General features: G+C 41.8%; 1 protein-coding gene across 7 annotated transcripts in view; it reads right to left on the bottom strand.

The window, feature by feature from the left end:
- Window positions 1-19,592, bottom strand: part of AGBL5 (AGBL carboxypeptidase 5) — a 482,741-nt gene that overhangs the window by 365,969 nt on the left and 97,180 nt on the right. For all 7 annotated transcript variants that reach the window (XM_078650056.1, XM_078650058.1, XM_078650055.1 and 4 more), the window contains exons 5-7: window positions 13,533-13,699; window positions 11,383-11,560; window positions 10,680-10,858 (exon numbers count right to left, since the gene is read on the bottom strand). In XM_078650056.1, coding sequence (XP_078506182.1) covers window positions 10,680-10,858; window positions 11,383-11,560; window positions 13,533-13,699 — 524 coding nt within the window. The remainder of the gene's footprint in view (window positions 1-10,679; window positions 10,859-11,382; window positions 11,561-13,532; window positions 13,700-19,592) is intronic.

Below are 19,592 nucleotides of genomic sequence, written 5' to 3'. Positions count from 1 at the left end.
TAAAACAACAAAAACATTAAAAAAAAAGTTCTTTTCAGAACTAACTCCCCATTATAAAAAAATTGGTAGAATATTTGGAACTCTGCCAACCTCTATTTCTCTTAGTTCGCTCCCCGGAGCGCTACCCGGTACGCGTACCGGAAGCTAACCAAAAAAAAAAAAAAAAAAAAAAAAAATAATCAACAAAACCAACAATCAATTAACATACAGCATTTGAAAAGTCTATCATTCATTTTTCATTGTAGTACGCTCCCCAGAACGCTTCCCGGGTTTTTTTTTTTTTTTTGCCCCGCGGGACCTCTTTAAAACCTCCACATTAAACCTAGGGGGTCAGCGAGGATCTACTATGCCCCCTTATAGTTATTTCCCCCTTTGTTTTGGCCTCCTCTTGTCTCTCGATCCTACCGAGAGACAAGATGGCGGCCGCTCCGGACTGTTTAGACAGACCCTCCAGGATATCGCGATTTCGCGATTTCGCGATTCCACGATTTGCCGCGAAATCGGCACTTTAGTAAAAATGCCGCGATTTTTACATAAGTGCCCGCGAAATCGGCACTTTCGTAAAAATTGCGGGATTTTTACTAAAGTGCCGGCGAAATCTACACATCCAGACCCCTTTCAAGGTGGTGGGGCGGGTCTGCGGAGGGGTGTAGACAGGCAGTGGGAAGAACTCTCAATGTAAATGTGTAAACCATCCTAGAATTGGAGTATCCTCAGCCAATCCTAGCGCGCTGAACAAAAATCGGCGTGCTCATTAGCTAGTAAATGCGCACGTGGTTTTGGTTTAGGTATTTTGTTCGAGCCCCTTCCCTCCCCCCTTGATCCCCCCCCCACACCCCCCTTTAGATTGTCCCTCCGTTCGCCGGGCACTGGGCTCAAACAGCTGCGAGTACTCTGCGCGTAGACAAAGCATTTTCTCTCATTTCAGCCTACTTGTACAAACCAGGCTGAGACACTGACATCGCCAGAACAAACCCTCTGCAGCCTGGGGTCAGGCTAGCACCATCTGTGTATTTGTAGGATGCTAGCACACAGTTGGGCCCCTTGGGGTAACGTGGGGGGGAAAAAACGGCAAATAAATACGTTCTTGCAGTCTCGTTCAAACCTTTGCTCTCCCACAGCTCTGCTTGCACCTATGCTTGCACCTAGGACGGTGAATGGCTGGCAAGTGACAGTTTGTTGCGTCTCTTGTGGACTTTCATGTAAAGTTATCTGCTGGGGAAAGAAAATAGAAAGGTGCTGCCCCTGCAGTCTTATCAAGTCAGTAGGCTGAATGTATAGGCGTCTGGTGCACAGGATTAACCATATGTTGTCTAGGGCTGCTCACTTACAAAGAGAACTTTCAGGGTGCATCCTATTTATTCATGCGTTTTTATACAGCCCAGACATAATTACCCAGAGGTGCCCGAGCGCTTTACATTAGAGCGAAGAACATTACCTGAGAAATTAAGACGAGTAACAGGGTAATAGATGACAATACTTATAGCTACTTCGGTTACACAAACACACACAGACCACAAACACACCAGGGACCAACACGCGCAGACCACATACACACCAGGGACCAACACACACAGACCACAGACACACCAGGAACCAACACACACAGACCACAAACACAAAAACTAAGATAATATGTGTTTGTTGTAGGAAAAACCGGCAAATAAAATGCCGCTAAATTGCCGCTAAATTTCCATATTTGTGCCGCTAAATTTCCATTTTTGTGCCGCTATATCCTGGGGGGTCTGTTTAGAATGTTGACAGACACCGGAGAGCCAATCAGCTTCGCTACGCGAAGTTCCGTTACGCGAAAAGTACGCGAACCGGGGCGCTGCCTGGTCCGCGCTTACAGATATATATCTTTTTTTGACCGTTAATTTCTCAAAATCCACTGCAGCACATATATTAAGACCTACAAAAGGCACATCGGGCTACCAGTCCCTACAATTTTGCCAAGTTTCGTGCAAATCCATTCAGCCGTTCGGGCTAAAAGTGAGGCTAACCGCCCTATGGAAAACTCAATGTTAAAAACACGTTTTGGGACCCCCCTTTTTTCTCGGTCCCCCCTGGACCAACTCCCCCCAAATTTCCAGGGGCTGCTCAGAAACAAAATGTTCCATTTTCCTGAAAATTTCAGCCAATTCCGTCCACAAACGCCAAAGTTATTAGACATAGAATTTTCAAAAATCCCATAGGGAAAAAATCCTAACTATATATACCTACTGGCGACCGCCAGTAGGATATATATGTAGGATATATATATATATGTAGGATATATATATATATGTAGGATATATATATATATATATATATATATATATATATATATATATATATATATATATATATATATATATATATATATATAAAGACGAAGCTCCTCCTCAGCTTGCTCTGCGCTCGCAGACACCGCCTCCACGCCAGCAAAAGAATGAGGACCGGACCAGCAGAGTCAGCAAGATGGTAATTTTTATTTAAGAACAGAACCATATATATATATATATATATATATATATATATATATCAATTCAGTTTTTCCCATAGGGAAGTCGTTTTCCTCATGCACTCCCGTGTAACAGAAATCCAAAACCAACACCGGGTTTTAAAGTCAGAAAATAATTTCTTTAATCAGCAACCAGCATAACCCTACGCGTTTCGGTCTCTACGGAGACCTTGCTCACAGGTAAATGTGCTTGACACCATTGTACTGATTAAAAGAAAGAGAAAAGGGGGGGTGGTACCCTTTCGAATTACATCACTTCCTGTACCTTGTACAGGTATTCTGGGACATGTAGTTTAATTAAATTTATGCAATTTCTTTCAAACGTGGTGCAGCTTAGCAATTTGTTAATCATTTTCCAAAGCATATAGTTAAATTCTATTCAACTTATACCTCAAGCATTTACTTCATGCATCAATATTATGATAAAACCATAAAGAAAATTTCATTTTCACTACGTAACCATTGTTGAGGCCCTCCAGTGGGCTTTTAACCATTTTTAACCATTTGCGCACAGGTTCACCAATTATGCATTTGATTTATGCATTGGAAACAATATCAACTCAAATAAATAATAATTGTAAATTACCGCCCTCTAGTGGGCAAACCCATACTGCACCTTGAACCATACTTGTGCATTTGGCTCTGTAGTCCAATATGTCCTGAAAAAACATTATAGTGAGAATAAAGTTTTGTTAAAAAAACATTATTGGATACTCAGTGGGCATCAGTCATTCTCTGATAGGGGCAACTTTATAGATGGCAATGTAGTTCTTCGTCCTGATTGTGCCCGAACGGGCTCAAAGTGCGGAAATTCATAATATGTTTGGACTCTTTTTGTCTCATCACCAATTCACGATCTCCACCTCTTCGATTTGGTCCAACACTTTCGATTCCGTAGAAGATTAAGGATTTCCAATCACTTTTATGTACCTTCTCCATATGTTTCGCCACGGCGTTACTCCGATCACAATTGATTGTGGCACGGACATGCTCTAAAATCCGAAGTTTGAGTTCTTTTTTGGTGCTTCCGATGTACTTCTGAGAACAAGGGCACTCAAGGGCATAAACAACAAATTGAGTTTTACAATTAATTAATTGTTCAATTTTCCAAGTTTTTTTGTTAGCCATTTGTATCTCCTTGGTTGTCTTGGCAATGCAACAGACTTTGCATCCTGAACATTTGTAAAATCCTTTGGGTCTGCGCCATGCTTCCGGTTTCTTTTGTTCCTGAAAGTGGCTATGAATCAATTTGTCTTTCAAATTTTTTGTCCTTCGATAAGTTACATTTGGGTGATCTCCTACAATTTGAGATACTGTAGGGTCCATATGGAGAATGTGCCAATTTTTTTGAAGAATCTTTTTAATGGCTTGGTTGGCCGTTGAATGAGTGGTGATGAAACGGATTTTGTCTACTTCATCCTCTTTTGATTTTGATTTATCCGCCAATAAATCAGTTCTTTTTATCATTGTTGAACGATTGGAGGCAGTTTGTATCCATGCTGGATTGTATTTTCTATTTAGAAATCTGTTCCTGGCTAGGTCTTTATGTTTTTGTCCATCCTTTTCAATGGAACATATTCTTTTGATTCGGAGAAATTCTCCATACGGGATGTTTCGCAGGAGACTAGATTGATGAAAACTCTGTGCGTGAAGAACCGCATTGGTAGCGGTGCTTTTTCGATGCAATGTAGTATGCAGGACATTGTCTTTGACGAAAATCTCAGTGTCTAAAAACACAACCCTGGAGTCACTGATGGTATAGGTAAAATTTAAACCGAAATTGGAATTGTTCAAAATTTCAAAGTACTTTTCAAACTCATCATTGGTTCCTTCCCAAATGAGTAGCAAATCATCTATATATCGCAACCAAGCTATGGTTTTTTGAACAGCTTGGTCGTTTTCTGATCTCCAAGCCCATGTCTTTTCCCAGTGCCCCATTGTCAGACAGGCATACGAAGGGCTAAAAGAAAAGCCCATCGCTGTGCCTTTCGCTTGGCGATAGATTTCATTTCCGAATAAGAAGATATTTTGCTCCAGGCACATCGTGATCATCTCCAACAGCATGTTGCTGTGATCGGCCAGTTGTATACTTCTGTCTTTAAGGAAGGATTTACATGCTTCCATGCCAATTTTATTTTCAATGTTGGAATATAGAGATATTACATCCATTGTAATCAATTTGTACGTGGGTTGCCATGGAGTGTCCTGTAATCTTCTCAACATATCGCCAGTGTCTTTTATGTAAGATGTTAAACCCTTTACATAGGGTAATAAGAAGACATCAATATAATTGGCAATAGGTTCTAATAGTGCCCCTTTGGCGGAAATTATCGGTCTTCCTGGTGGTCTAGTGGGATGTTTATGGATCTTGGGCAGAAAATAAATTGTTGCCATTTTGGGGTATTTTGTTTGCAGATACTTGTATTCTTCAAAATCCAATAATTTTTGTGCAAACCATAAATCCAATTTCGTATCTAGATCTTCTTTTAGTTTGGGTACAGGGTTGGTCTTTAGTTTCTCGTAGTATTCCTGGTTTTGTAATTGCGAGTAGGCTTCCCGCATGTATGCCTCCTTGTCTTGAACAACGACGTTGCCACCTTTATCGGCAATTTTAATTTCGATAGAATCATCCTTTTGCAAAAGGTTCAGTGCTTGGCGTTCTTGTCTCGAGAAATTGTCTTTAATGGGTGGAAGGTTAAGTTGATAAAGGTCTTTTACAACGCATTCCTGGAAAAAATCAATTTTATTCCCAGGAGGGAGTTGTGGGTAAAATCTGGACTGTGGTTTTAATTTTGAGATTCCTGCTCCTAGTTGTGTACAATAAGTTTGTACTTGTTCACCTCCTTCCCGGGGCGTTTGGCTTAATTCCATCAAATTTACAAAGTGTTCAGCATCCTCCAAGGGAATCTGAACGGTTGGTTGTATGGTTTTTCTCCTGTAGTTGGCCATATCCGGTTTATCAATGAAAAGTTTAGCAAGTTTAATCTTTCTTATGAATTTATAGAGGTCTATCCGTGTCTCAGCTAAATTCATACCACTCGTAGGGCAAAAATTCATGCCACGTTGTAGAACCTTCAGTTCCAATTCACTTAGTTGTCTTGATGATAAATTAATGACTTGTAGTTCTTGATCATTGGATGGATCATGTTGATTTGGATCAGTATTTACCATGTTTGGATTTGTTTCTGGAAATTCATTAATGTTATTTATGCATTCCATTTTTTCCTCATGTTGCGTGTCAGAGTTCCCACGCGTTCTTGGCCAGAAGCTTGTGCCGTATTTGCGCTTGCCTCTCCTTGTTTGTTTTGGGGTGTGCTTCCCCGTCCTCTTCCCCTCCCTCTGCCTTTTGGATTTGTGTATCTGGAGGGACCCATTGTTTTTTCCCAAGTCTTTTGGTTGAGAGCCAGTTTGAGGTCGCCTAAAAAAGAATTTCTTGCTCTGGCTTCTCTTAATTCTTCCTCCCCCCCACTGTGGCTTGGTTCTGTTGAAACAATGGAGGAGACTGAGGACATGCTTCCAAATTCATTATCTCTGAATCTGTCGAACTTTCTGGCATACGTAAAAATACGTCCATCCTGATAATCTTCCTTATCTCTTTGGAACTTATTTACTCAGTAGCAGCAAGTAACAATATATCTAGCTGTTAATACCTATATATATATATACACACACACATAAATACATACATCTACGCCCGGCATCCACCAATGCTGTTAGGGCTGGAAGCTTGTGAGAATTGTTTTGTGTGGATATATATATATATATATATATATATATGTATATATATATATATTTTCACCATACCAAACTTTCCATCAAAAGAAGGCGCTGACTCCGTGTATCATTATTCAAGCGTTTTATTCTCAGTTACAGCTTCTGCTCAGACGCGTTTCGGCGGCTCACTCCCGCCTTGCTCACTAACATCTGACCATCTCACAGTGCATTTATATATACATACAGCGTTTGGAGCACAGACGTCACACACATAATTAGCATTGCTTGTTGCTAAGGTGATTCAATTACATCCTGGCTGGTGACGTCACAGTTATCTACAATAGGCACATTAACTGCATGGCCGTAGTGTATTCATACAGTTTAACCACTTGTGCGATATTTAAACATTACGTCATGTCTAAAATAATATCACGTCTTACATTGTCAGTTTTGCCCTTGGACGAGTAAAAATACTGATCGTACACTGAGGCTATTGCTACAGATTCATGTAATCATTTCTCCGTCCTGATTGTGTCATCCACATTACGCCCTCCCATGTCCGCCCTCGTTAAACTTTAATGGATTCTGATAAGTCGGCTTCAGTAAACTGGGAGACGTGTGGGTCCCTGATTGGCTAAGGGCTATTGTTGTACGTATAACCTTAGCAACCATGCCGACAACTCTGGTTTGCTTCCTAATGCACGGAGACAGTATGCTCGAGAGTTGTGTCGGTCTAAGGCGCGGTTTCTAATTGCGGCATAATGCCGGTGGGAAACTACGGTTACGGGTGTGTACCTACCCTGATGGTTTAGCTCAGGTAAGCGCGGGATGACAGAGTGTGCCTCGGAGATTCGTTAGTGCGATTGTATGCCTCAGTGCTCATGATATGTGTTTACTTGTGCTCGACCGCAGTCTAGTGAGTGTAGTGAAATTGAAAGATGGTGAAACGTATTTCACGGGTACTGGGGGAAGAAAAGGAGGTTACTAAATATGGACAGTAAGGGCTTCATCAGCATTCAGCCCTGACGGGATCTTGGAATTCAAGAGGATTATATATCTTGATTCCAATCGGCGTAAGGCCAATTTGCGGTTCCCGCCTCTCACATTTTTGGGAACGTTGTCAATAACAAAGTATGTTAGACCAGACGAATCTCCACCATGTGCTTCATGGATATGGCGCGCTACTGGGTAGGTTTGGTCTTTGTTATTTATAGCACGCAAGTGCTGTAGTATCCTGACGTGTGCTTGATGGATGGTGGATCCTACATACCGTTTCCCACATTCGCATGTAAGAACATACACTGCGAATTCGGTTTTGCAGGAAAACTGATCTCTAATAGTAAGTGGGTTTTTTCTGAAAGGTGTCACCACACTGGTTGTATTTACACCGTGCGTGCATGCCTTGCATTTACTGCATTTTTTAAAGCCGGTTTGTGATTGCAGCCAGTTTTTCTTCTTTTTGACTGCCGGGGCATTGCATACTAGTTCTGCCCGCATGGATTTAGCCTTCCTAAATGACACCAATGGGTGATTGCCCATTAGATTACCTATGGTGGTGTCATTACTTATTAAGGGCCAGTGCCTTCTCAAGATTTTGCGAAGGTTCGCATGATGTCGATTATACCCTGTGATTAATCTTGGAGGTTGTCTTTGTTGTGCGGGTGTTTCCGATGTCTGGGGAAACAGTAGATCATGTCTGTTTTTAGTGCTACACTTAGTTTCAGCTTTGTTGCATGTTGTTTCAGAGTAACCCCTTCGTTTGAGTCTTGTGAAGAGATTACGTTTGGCATCAGTAAGTCCATCAGCGGTGCTACAGTTTCGTGTCATCCTAAGACATTCAGCGTAGGGGATCGACTGTTTAAGTGGTGTCGGGTGGAAGCTGTTGGCATGGAGGATGGAGTTACCAGCAGTTGGTTTGCGGTATGTGCGTGATTGGATTTTATCATTTTGGATGAAGAGTTCTACATCTAGGAATTGGATGTTTTCCCTGCTAGTGTTGCAAGTAAACTTCAAATTTAAAGTGTTTTCATTTAGTTTTTGAGTAAACAAAACAGCACTTTCCACACTGCCCTCCCACAAAATGAATATGTCATCTATAAAACGTTTATAGATAGATAATAACATTTTTCGACATAGTTTCTTGATACCCTTTCATGAGTACTTGCTCCTCCCACCAGCCCATGTGGAGGTTCGCATAGCTGGGAGAGAAGCAAGTAAAGCTTTGCTCAACTTGGTAACTACAAAGCAGGTAAAACACACGCCAGAACTTTGACATCGACCCACTAGGGTTTTGATAAAGCTTTACTTGAAAGGGACTGGATAGCGCACCCACATGGGATCACAACAGGCACTACAAGTACCATGAGGCCGTAGTGACGGCCACGCCCACTGGGAGCGGTTAAAACTGTGCAAATTGAATAGCGCTTCCACTCTCTGAAGCATCCACGCCACTGATGAAGGGATTTTGTATTGCCCGAAACGCGTCTGGCGTTCTACAATTGATGTGAGCTCTGGACTGGGGTTTTTGCAGCAAGTTACCGAGTGTGAAATAAATTGAGCTGAAAAACGAAGCTTCCTGTGGTCTTGGTCGAATTTGGGACTCCTGTGTGTGTTTGAATATAGAGGCGGCTTTCCTAGTCGCGACTCAAGACCCACCGCTGTTGCGGGTCCGTTCTGATGCCACATGGTATTGGAAACATCGGAGGAAGAAAAGCTGGCGCTTTGCAGGGGGCTGCCCGCTTTGCTCAACTTGGTAACTACAAAGCAGGTAAAACACACGCCAGAACTTTGACATCGACCCACTAGGGTTTTGATAAAGCTTTACTTGAAAGGGACTGGATAGCGCACCCACATGGGATCACAACAGGCACTACAAGTATCATGAGGCCGTAGTGACGGCCACGCCCACTGGGAGCGGTTAAAACTGTGCAAATTGAATAGCGCTTCCACTCTCTGAAGCATCCACGCCACTGATGAAGGGATTTTGTATTGCCCGAAACGCGTCTGGCGTTCTACAATTGATGTGAGCTCTGGACTGGGGTTTTTGCAGCAAGTTACCGAGTGTGAAATAAATTGAGCTGAAAAACGAAGCTTCCTGTGGTCTTGGTCGAATTTGGGACTCCTGTGTGTGTTTGTGTATATATATATATATATATATATATATATATATATATATATATATATATATATATATATATATATATATATATATACACACACATACACACACACACACACACACACACACACATATCTACATATATCTACACATATATACATACACACACAGTTTTCACTGCTCGAAGTAAATGTCAAGAATACATTTGTTCCGAACCGAATGCCACCAGAGCAGGGTTTGAAATAGCCAAGGATTTCTGCTCTACTCTCTCTTGAGCTCTGTTAAGACCTTTCACATTGCTTATATCTTCTGCTGTTTTTGATACAGCTGATCACTAAAACATAACCAATTGGCTCCATGACATATATTCACTCGATCCAGAGCATGAAAATGGATAGATTTCTATCTCACTGACGCGCTCTTACCAGTGGAGTGCTTTAGGTATCCTCGCTGAGCCTCTCATTTGTATGTTTCTACTTTATCAACTCTAATAGGATAGCAAATCGTCTAGCATATGTAAAACATTAAGTTAGGATGACGCTTGTTGACCACAATGAAAGTCACCAATTACCATAACTGCATGACTACACTCGGTGCGTTGAAAGGCAGGCAATACCCTCAAACTTAATCCTGTGAAAACTGAAGTTTTGACCATGGCCCCTTCTCTACTGTCAGCCTAATCAGGGTCCCAGCCTCTGTAGAAAAAGCTAACAATCTAGAAGTATTATGCGACAGCTCCTGGTCTTTCAACTCAAATAAACAAGACGGTGTCAAAAAGCTTTTTTCCATGCAAAACCTTTACTTCAGATCAAAAAGGTAAGCAGAAAGCCATCTAATCTAGGTTGTTCATGCCCTCTATTTATGCTTACTAACTCTTTTAAGATTATTTAGAATATGGCCGCATGCATGATCGTAGGCCTTTCCTGTCCAATATCCCAAAAAAACAACCTTGCCAAATTTCAATGGCTTCTAGTGAAAATGAAAATTGTGAGCTTTGTCTTGGCCTTTGTCCTTACACCATAAACCTCTAAATGTTTCTGAAAGGTCAATCCTTGCACTCCCTAGGAGCATTGCTAGGTTTACTAGTAGCAAAAAGGCATTTGATCTACGCTCAAAGCCCGCTCAGTCCATTCTTCCTCTTCACAGTTGTATTTGGCAGTTGATATCTGGAGTACAGCACTATCTCCACACAGATTACTTTGAGAGTACAGCTGGAGTTGTGGCCTGAAGAACTTGAGCCAGAGTAGATTACATAATTAAATGTTTACGTCACGTGTGCATGTACACAGAAAGCTCATACAATCAACCACTGGCACACTGCATAGCAAGCTACCAAAAACCTACCGATAATGCCCCCTCACAACGCCATCAGGATTCAGTATTGGGATGAGCTTGAAGACAAACATGCGTCGTAACAACTGCGCGCGAGGATCGTCCTGACGAAGTATGAACTCAAGGAAGCCATTGAAGACAAAACTGGAGGGTGTCTCACCCGGATGGACTCGGCTGCTAAGGAAAAATACCTGATGCAGTAGAAAGAATATAATTTCACTTTATTGAGTCTGATCATCAAGTAAAAGCTGCTTTGTATTTAAAAAAAAAAAGTAATAATATTTAGATGAACAACTGTGCCCAAGTAAAGTGAACTTCTACAAAGTCTTCTAGGGATGAAAGAATTACAGGGACAAGGTAATTTGTGGGAATGGAATGGTATGAAATTGTGATCATGCAATGAAAGTCATATTTTTCTCTCAAATATTATATTGGACTAACGAAAAAGGGAATGCTTTTCCAAAAGTATAAACTAGGCCCAAATCTCCATCTGTTTCAATTGCAATCTCAATTTTGAGCCCATTTCCAAGACAGTTCTTAATAGTAATAGGCATATATAGCTCCTGTTCTTGCTCTCTAACAATATTTTTTGCAATACGGTAATTTGTTACAATGGTCAACCCAACACATTAGTTTACTCTGCAGTACCATTTTAATGTCAAAATCAAGAATTTCCAAAAGAGTAAGAAGCAATGGGCCTAGTTAAAGCACTTACCCTCTTCCCTGTGAAGCGCCAGGGACGTGGTGTTGAAGAATCTGGAAACAGCTTTTCCAATCTGGGCTCTCGGTCATCCATCCTTCCATGGCAGGAAGTGATAGTGAGAAGGTCAACTCGCAGGCCATCTAGTGAATGGCACAGCAGTTCCCGGTGGTAGTAAATAGAATTAAGGGGACTGTAAAAGTAAGGAAAAAAAATATCAGCTATGGTTTCCATGCTATTTTTCCCTTCAAGTGCAGGCAGTTGCATAAAAAAACACACACATTCTCACTTCACAGGTATTCCCCACTTGATACAATCTATAGAATACATTTAAACCACACAATCCAAAAATTATAATGTTGTGGGTCTTTAGGCTAAGACTTTATGGAGTCACAATGTAAGCATGGATCGAGCTTGTGTTACACTGCAGGAAACACACAAACACCTGCATAGTTGAGGCAATAGGAGAAAGGGCACATGCACACAGACCCCCTTCATTAGCATGTTCGATGATTGGTTATGCCTGTGGTGGATGGGTGTGGGCAAGTGTAGAAACAACCCTCTAAGGGAAAAGGGCTACAGTTATGTTAACGTATACATTTTAACCCAGGGGCACAAGTACAAACTTGCTTTATTGGCATAAAGTAGCAAGAAGGAAAGTGTCTGACTGCACTAGAAGCACATCTAATATCAATGTATGAAACAACTGTGATTGGCAACTGATGAGCATAATTACATGTAGATAACTTTATGCTCATTTGTGCAGTCAAAAACCACAACATGGTTACTGGCTGCGAACCATGCCATGCAGCTTTCACCTTGCCTACAGGGGATACTGCCGTAAGGGAGTCTACTGATTTTTGCCGCCTCCTACTGCACTTTGTACCACGTTCTATACTGTCACCTCAATGCTAATGGGTATTTGCCCTGAGCAGGGCAAAGAAGTTGCTTAATTGTAGTTCTATGTAGAGCCAATTAGTTCAGCCGTGCTCTTGCTGACAGCGGAGTTATATGAGGATAGGTTCTCTGGTTGCAAATAAACAATGGTCACCGACAATAAGGGGGCAAGGCAGAGGAAGGTGAAATGAGGAATATTTGAAGGAACAATTACATCCTCCCCTCATTCCAAGGTTATGAAAATATGGGAGAAGTACTCCAGATTTTGCAGTGGATGTTTTATGGGGAAGCCCCACAAATAGGGAAAAAATGCAGAGCAGGGAATCTACAGTAGCATAAAAGAGGCAGGGAAACTGAGCTAGGAGGAAAAAAGGGAAAATGTGTAATCTGCACATATATGAATGAGAAAAGCGTGGACAATCATTTTGGTGTTACAGTGGAAAAGAGGTCAATAACTGTCTATTGCTAAGTGATAAACAGGAAGTCAATGAGTTTGTGATAGATATCAATGACCTAATGGTTCGTCAGCACAAGTTGCAATCAGGAATTACCTATAATTGCAGAAATGGTGCTAAAATAATATGCAGGAGACAAACTATATAAAGAGTGTAGAATCAGGCAAAGAACTAGATAGACGAGAGGTTTGTAGCCTTTCAAATCAAGTTTTATGACACCTACAGACTAATTCAGAGTAATTTCTTGATACCTATGCCAAGTGAGTACCACACCTGTGAATTGCCATTTGGGAAAGGGTGGACCCATGAGCTAAGGTGCTAAGCCCAGACCTCAATCACCTGCTTAAACATGAGCAGGCAGCAACTAGAGAGCGGCAAGTTACCTAAACAGTATAGACAGGGATTTCGAAGCTCAAGGACAGTGTCTCACTCTCATGCACTCCTTGCAGACGAGTAAAACATGCAAGAGGCAACAAAAATAAAAATGAGATGGATGAGGATATGAGTCAAAAATCTCAATGCATTAGGAAAAACAATATTACTGGTCTGTGGAGTAATTATTGGCACACAATCGGATATTCAGAAGGGACATTTGGAGGGGAATCATAATTTTTTCTCCATACTTTTACATCATTAAGACTGCAAGTTACTGTTCCTTTAACCATGTGGCTCAAAGTGAAGGGCTTAGATAAAGAATAAATGTTTATTCAAAGTGAATTCAAAGTAATTAACACCTTTTTCTGTAGGATCTCCACATATAATTATGACGTGACAGGTCTAGAAATTCAGTCAGAAAATGCGAGCACAAAGTACCTTTTAGAGGAAATGTGTTTACAGTCCGAGAACCTCTCGTCTAATCCATTCAGCATCTCCTGGCAGTCCGCATACGAGAAAGGAAAGCAGAAAGCAAAGTAGGTGGTGGCCCCCCTGTATTCCAGGAAACGATGAACGAAGGACAGCACAAACTGGTTCTCAACCATCTAAGAAAGACAGAATGAATGACAATAGGGACAGTTGCACAAAGCAGTCCTTCACATCTTATGCACATATTCGCCTTTCCCATCTGATATAGTAGTTTAGCAATACAGTTAGGCAACAGGTAATAGTGTGAACAAAGTGCATCAGTTCTTTTCTAAACTTGAATGGAGAGCCTCTCAAATAAAGAGGGACAGGTAATAAGCAACACAAGGTCAACTACATTATAATATCCCAAACAGGTTAAGATACAAGAAGAGCACAAACAAGCTCATAAGAACTGAAACAAAGGAAAACGTAAATTAAAAAAATCCATAGTTTTGCAAAACAGTTCTCATTTTGAGAAACGTGCTGCTTGAAGTTCTGAACAGCACATCAACAATATTAGAACATATTTTATATTGGGAGAATTGTATCACTAACAGCTGAATGATCTTGATTGCTTTAGTCATTAAGTTTATAAAAATACTAGTTGCTAGATGAGAATGGTCTGGCAATTTACACAGTGCTAGAACCCGGAACCCGGAAGATTCCACCAGTAGTGATAGTGCTTAAAAAAGAGAATACTTAGTATGCACAAACGAGCTAAACCCAGAGAACTTGTTAGAATTTTGTTGAAGCTTGGAGCGCTTTCAGATTTGGCCCAGACAATCTTTAAATCCCCTGACCCCTTCAGACCGCGAGAAGCAGATATGTCTTCGCAACAGGGCATCAGCAAAGCCTTTCACCAGCAAGGAGGTGGTGTTTTGTAGCATGAAGAAAGCATACTTTGGTGGTGGTAGTAGCAGTCATGCCCAGGACAGGGAGGTTGATGGGTAACATTTAAGGAAATATGATGGGAGTTGCCAAACAGGCACCTATTAGCACCAAATGGTGATCTAAATGAAGCGACAAGTATGGTTCTGCCATCGTCAACATGACCGAGTACTGGGGTGGAGGATCTCAAGCAGTAAAGATTGAAGTGCAGCTAATGGAGACAGCATGATTAGTCGAGGGAAAACCTTAAAGATTTCACATGCTCTTTTAGGCCCTGACCATTGACAAGGCTTCATTCAGGCAACAAACAGTGAGTAACAGGCTTCTGTCTGAACTGTTTCTACAAACACACCTGCAAAAGAAACACAAGTAAGTCTGGGCTACTTAAAAAGGGTCGAAAATAGTGCTAGGAAGACACGCTCACCAATTACGTACAGTTTCATGACATTGCAGCAGTGGATTTAAAAAGGGGATAGTGTTACAGGATGAGTCAGAGGAGTGAATGAGCTATGCAGAAGAATCACTGCATGATGGAAGCAAAACTACAGCAATGAAAAATAAGGGCAGATAACCTGCATTTTGTAGGCGTTCTAAAGGGAGAGCATCTCGAACCTTCACTACCATGCAAAAATGCAGTAATGCTACATTTGAATCAATGCATGAATAAATACAACAAGCATTTGCAATGCAATAGGTCTCGCATTAGCAAGAGTTTAAGCTATTGCCATTGTAAATCACAATGCCTTTTATTTATGTTTTTAAAACCAAAACATAAATAAAAGGCATTGTGATTTACAATGCTGATAGCTCAAACTTGCATTAATGCAAGACCTATTGCATTGCAGATGCTTGTTATTTCGTGTGATAGAGTCACTCAAAGAGCCGCAGTCAAAGCACTAAAAAGTCGTCACTTTTAAATGCACTTAAAATGCTGAAATGTCACACATAAGCAAACTAAAAACATGGATATATGATGGGGTGACAGCACTGGTGCGACGCTGTTGGGCGCCCCAAATGCCAAGCACCAAAAGGTGGTCTCCCTGCTATCTGTGAAGCTGCAGGTTTGGTGTGCAACACTCGGTCAAAAAGACATCTCCACCTCCCTGAGCAGGTTGGGTGTTTGCTTGAAAGTAGAGATGAGCAGCGATCCTGGGGCTAAAACAAAGCCCCTTAGTTAGTTATGCATGATGATGCTGATCACGGCCCCCTCAACCATTTTAAGCATGGGCGGTTGCAGGGATTAAGCTGATGGCTCCTTTTGTAATGCGAAATAAATGCGGCGCCTTCAAGTAGGCGCGAAGATGGCGTTTTTTTAATGCATTCAGACATTGGCAGTTTCTGAATAAGTTTCGTAAGCAGGCGTTTTAGCGCCTAATTTAACCTTCTGTATATCTTCCCTGTTCCACTGACGGCCATTATCACACTGTCCCACAATGGTCATGTCCCTGCAGCTATGGGTGGGGGTGTGGTTTGGTCTTGTACATACTTAACTAGGATTTGCACGCTTAAAACTGGGCAGATATTCAGAAATTAGACCTGCAACAATAGCCCTCAGCTGTTTGGTGTGCCACTGTAACACGACAGATATACTTACGGAAATGCATTGGCAAAGGAAATCGGTCTCGTGAGCAGCTATTGGCTTTGCCAATCAGATGGGGTAGGTGGAATGAAGAAGGGAGAGGAGTGGTTGGAGGGCGGCTGTTAGACAACCGGATAGGTAAAAATAGTACATGGCGCCAAAAAAATGAACGAGAAAAGAAACGCATGCACGAACATTCAGTTTGCTACATACGTAAGCGTTTATATTTATTTTGTGGAAGCTGGGAGGTAACCATAGAAGGGGGTAGCTCTGGGTTTTGGGGGAGTTACACAGTGGCGGGAGCAGTAAAAACAAGGAAGAGGGAAAGAAAGGATGGAGGCTGACGGGCCAAAAGAAGGAAAGGAAAGAACGAAGAAAGGGAGCAGGATGAACAGGGCACGCTGAAGGGCGAGGGAGGCGAGGGAGGCGAGGGACGGAGGAGAAATGCGAGAAATGTGTGAAGCAGGGGGCGGGGGTAGCGGATACCTTTGAAGTGAAGCTAAGCTTCACTTCAAAGGCTTGTTGGCACAGCGCACGCTGGGGGATGACTGTGGGAGGGAGGCTGGTGTCTGTGCAAGGGCTTTTTATGGCAATGCACATGCGCATTGAGCGAGCTTTTCACGGGCACTGCATGGAATCGCCCGATCTCGGTAAGCTCTGTTTAAGCCCCTTTATATCTCGCTCCGCTCAATGCGCATGGAAGGTCGCAAGACCTAAAAAAGAAGCACAAAGGTTGAGGTGCTTCCTTAGTTCCACAGTGGAAAAAGTGGGACTCATCTATTTTACTTAAAGTCAAATTGGAATAATTGAAGGCAGACTAAATGTCTGACAAAAAAGAAAAGCAAACTATTTGCAGAAGGAAACCTAGAATACATTTTAAGATGGGAGCCAAAAAACAGTTCTGAAAAGACCAGGAAGAAAAGACCTCAAGACATTAAGGGCCCTATTATGATGGCGGGCTGATTGCCACCGCCAGCCCGGCGGTGGTGGTGGTGATCCACCCGCCATATGACTCTGGCTCTCCCCACGCCATATTAGACAGTCAGCCACTTTTCCACCGGTTGAATTATCGACCGGGCGGAAAAGGGACACAATATGGTATTATGATGTAGGCAGAAATTGCTGCCATGGAAAGGAATGCGGTCCTTGATGTTGGGGGCCCCCAGGGTGTTGGGGGGCGGGGGGATCTGGGGGGTGCACATGGGGGGGGACCTATGGTACCCCTCCTCATTGCAATGAACAACGTGGCATGCACCACGTGGTGCCGGCCATGTTGTGCATGGCAATGCTGTGCACAGTCCTTTTACATTGCGAGCGGGTCTGCAACCAGCAGACCCACCCGCAATGTAAAAGGCCCAGGATGCGCCTGCCAGTGTGGCGGGCGCATCCTAATTTGCATGGAGGGACCGCCGCAACATCGGAGGTTGGTACCGTGCTCAGTTGCGGTGCGCCATCGTAATAGAACCCTTGGTGTCTGAGGGTCAAAGAATGAACTTTATTCCCAGGAAAGATGAAAGTATCCATGAAAGACCAACTGTACTCATTGTGGAACCGCGTGTAAGCCAAATGGTTGCTGCACTCTGAAGAGGAATCAAAAGATTGGTTATGCAAAAATCATACTAGATCTCTGCTGGAATCGTCTGCTGTTAAAGGCTTGTATTTTTTCACTATGCTTTATGCAAGTTTGGCTCTGCTGCCAGAAACCATAGGCATTTGCTTTGTATTTGTGAGTTGAGCCCGCTCATGAGGCACCATGATTATGGACATTCAAGATAGGACATTTAGGCAAGAGATGTATTTGTTAATGAAAACCAATGCCTTTGATTTAGTGTTGATGATCAAACAAAGACTATCTCAACTGGTCCTCTGATGACTATGTTTGCAGCGAGTGGAGGTGGGACTCCATGTATGTGCAGCACAGATTTCAACAATAGGAACTGTAATTGATTGTGCTACCGTCGCATCCTTTTATGATCCTTCTCCCTTTGTGACATTCCGGAGAAATGTCACCAATCCCACAGAGGTTTAGCATTAGTTGTGCACCAAACCTCACTCTGTAGAGAAGGGTGGAAGGAGATAATGAGGAAAAGGAAGGCAGTTGACTACACAATGAAGGTTTTATTAAAACTGATGAATGAATGAAATAAATATATACAGTGCAAAACAGCTGCTCCAAAAAGGAGCAACAAGGAGATAGTAAAATGCAGTTAAAAAGAGTAGAAAGACGAGGTCATTAGATTTCTTAGAAAAGGTGGGTCTTCAGAAGGCTCTTAAAAGAATTCTCTGATGTGGTACATCTAATATGATCCAGTAAAAGATTGATAAACAACACAATGTAAACTTTCATGAGGGACATGTCTTGCTTTGTAGCATAACTTCATTCATTGGACCACGGCAACCTCTTATGCAGCTCTATAGTTTTATTGCTTGAGAATTTGCTCTTATGTTGATTTCCAGCGTGCAGAAGCTGAATTGCACTAACACTTGCAATAAAAGTAACCGCTGCATTCATAGTGGGTTTTCAGGACAAAAATGAAATGGCAAACACAGGCTCACAGTGATCCTAACAAGCACATGGTTGCTTATTGGGTATAGGAGCCGTAATAGAAAATAATTCTCCATTCAAAGCTATATAAAATTTGAACATATTCTCGTCAAAGGTATCCTTGATACCTTTGTGTCGTACACAATCTGGAGAACAATGTACATGTTAATAATTGGAGGCTGCAGGAATCAGGGTGTCTGTGCATCGCTGCTGTTTGGGGGTGCAGGATATTTTATTTTACCTGAGATACCGAGCAATGAATGCTGGGAAGCCATTGTGAGTAATGTTGAAGACATGAAACTAGTCCGAAACGCATATCTGCCGGGGACTACCAGTTGTAACAAGGCACTGACATGCACACAACTCCTTTTTCTTTGTCAGGTGCTCCACTCCCCTGTGCCTAGATCGGTGCTATAAATACAGACAGACACTCAAAAAAGAATGAAATAAAAAACTTTTTATATACTAACCAAAATGAAACGTTACTGAAATATAGAAACAAAGTTCTGAATCACTGGAATTTTTAGCATACTAATAAGTGATATTAGAACAGTTTAGGCGGCATCGCCAAGTACTTCTACAAATCATATTAGTAATAAAACTCCTAGATAAGGTAATGGCTGCAAGGAAAGTGAATTAGAGGTATATGAATTTTAAGCCTCCTTTGTGTGTGGCTACTACCAGTGGCGAACACAACATTTTGGTAAAGACAATTTTAAAACCCTAGGCGCATTACGTTATTTCGTTGTTTTTTTACCACACAAAACACGGACCACAAAATAATGGCTAACAGACAAACTCATATTTAACTTTTCTATTTTCATTGGGAAAATGGCCAAAGAAATGGTATAACCGAGGCTGACAACCCACAAATCTTATTGCTCACAATTAATCACTGTTTCGGTATGCTACTTTATTAAAAAAAAATAGCTTTTAAATATTTAAGTTGTGTCAAAACACAGTAGGGTTTAAAAGACCAGGATGGTTGGGGAACCAGATATCTCCGACACCATGTTTT

This window comes from Lissotriton helveticus, chromosome 6 (assembly GCF_964261635.1).
Source record: "Lissotriton helveticus chromosome 6, aLisHel1.1, whole genome shotgun sequence".
Lineage (NCBI taxonomy): Eukaryota > Metazoa > Chordata > Amphibia > Caudata > Salamandridae > Lissotriton > Lissotriton helveticus.
The sequence above is the reverse complement of the archived record's forward strand: the minus strand, read 5'-3'. Positions and strand labels throughout refer to the sequence as shown.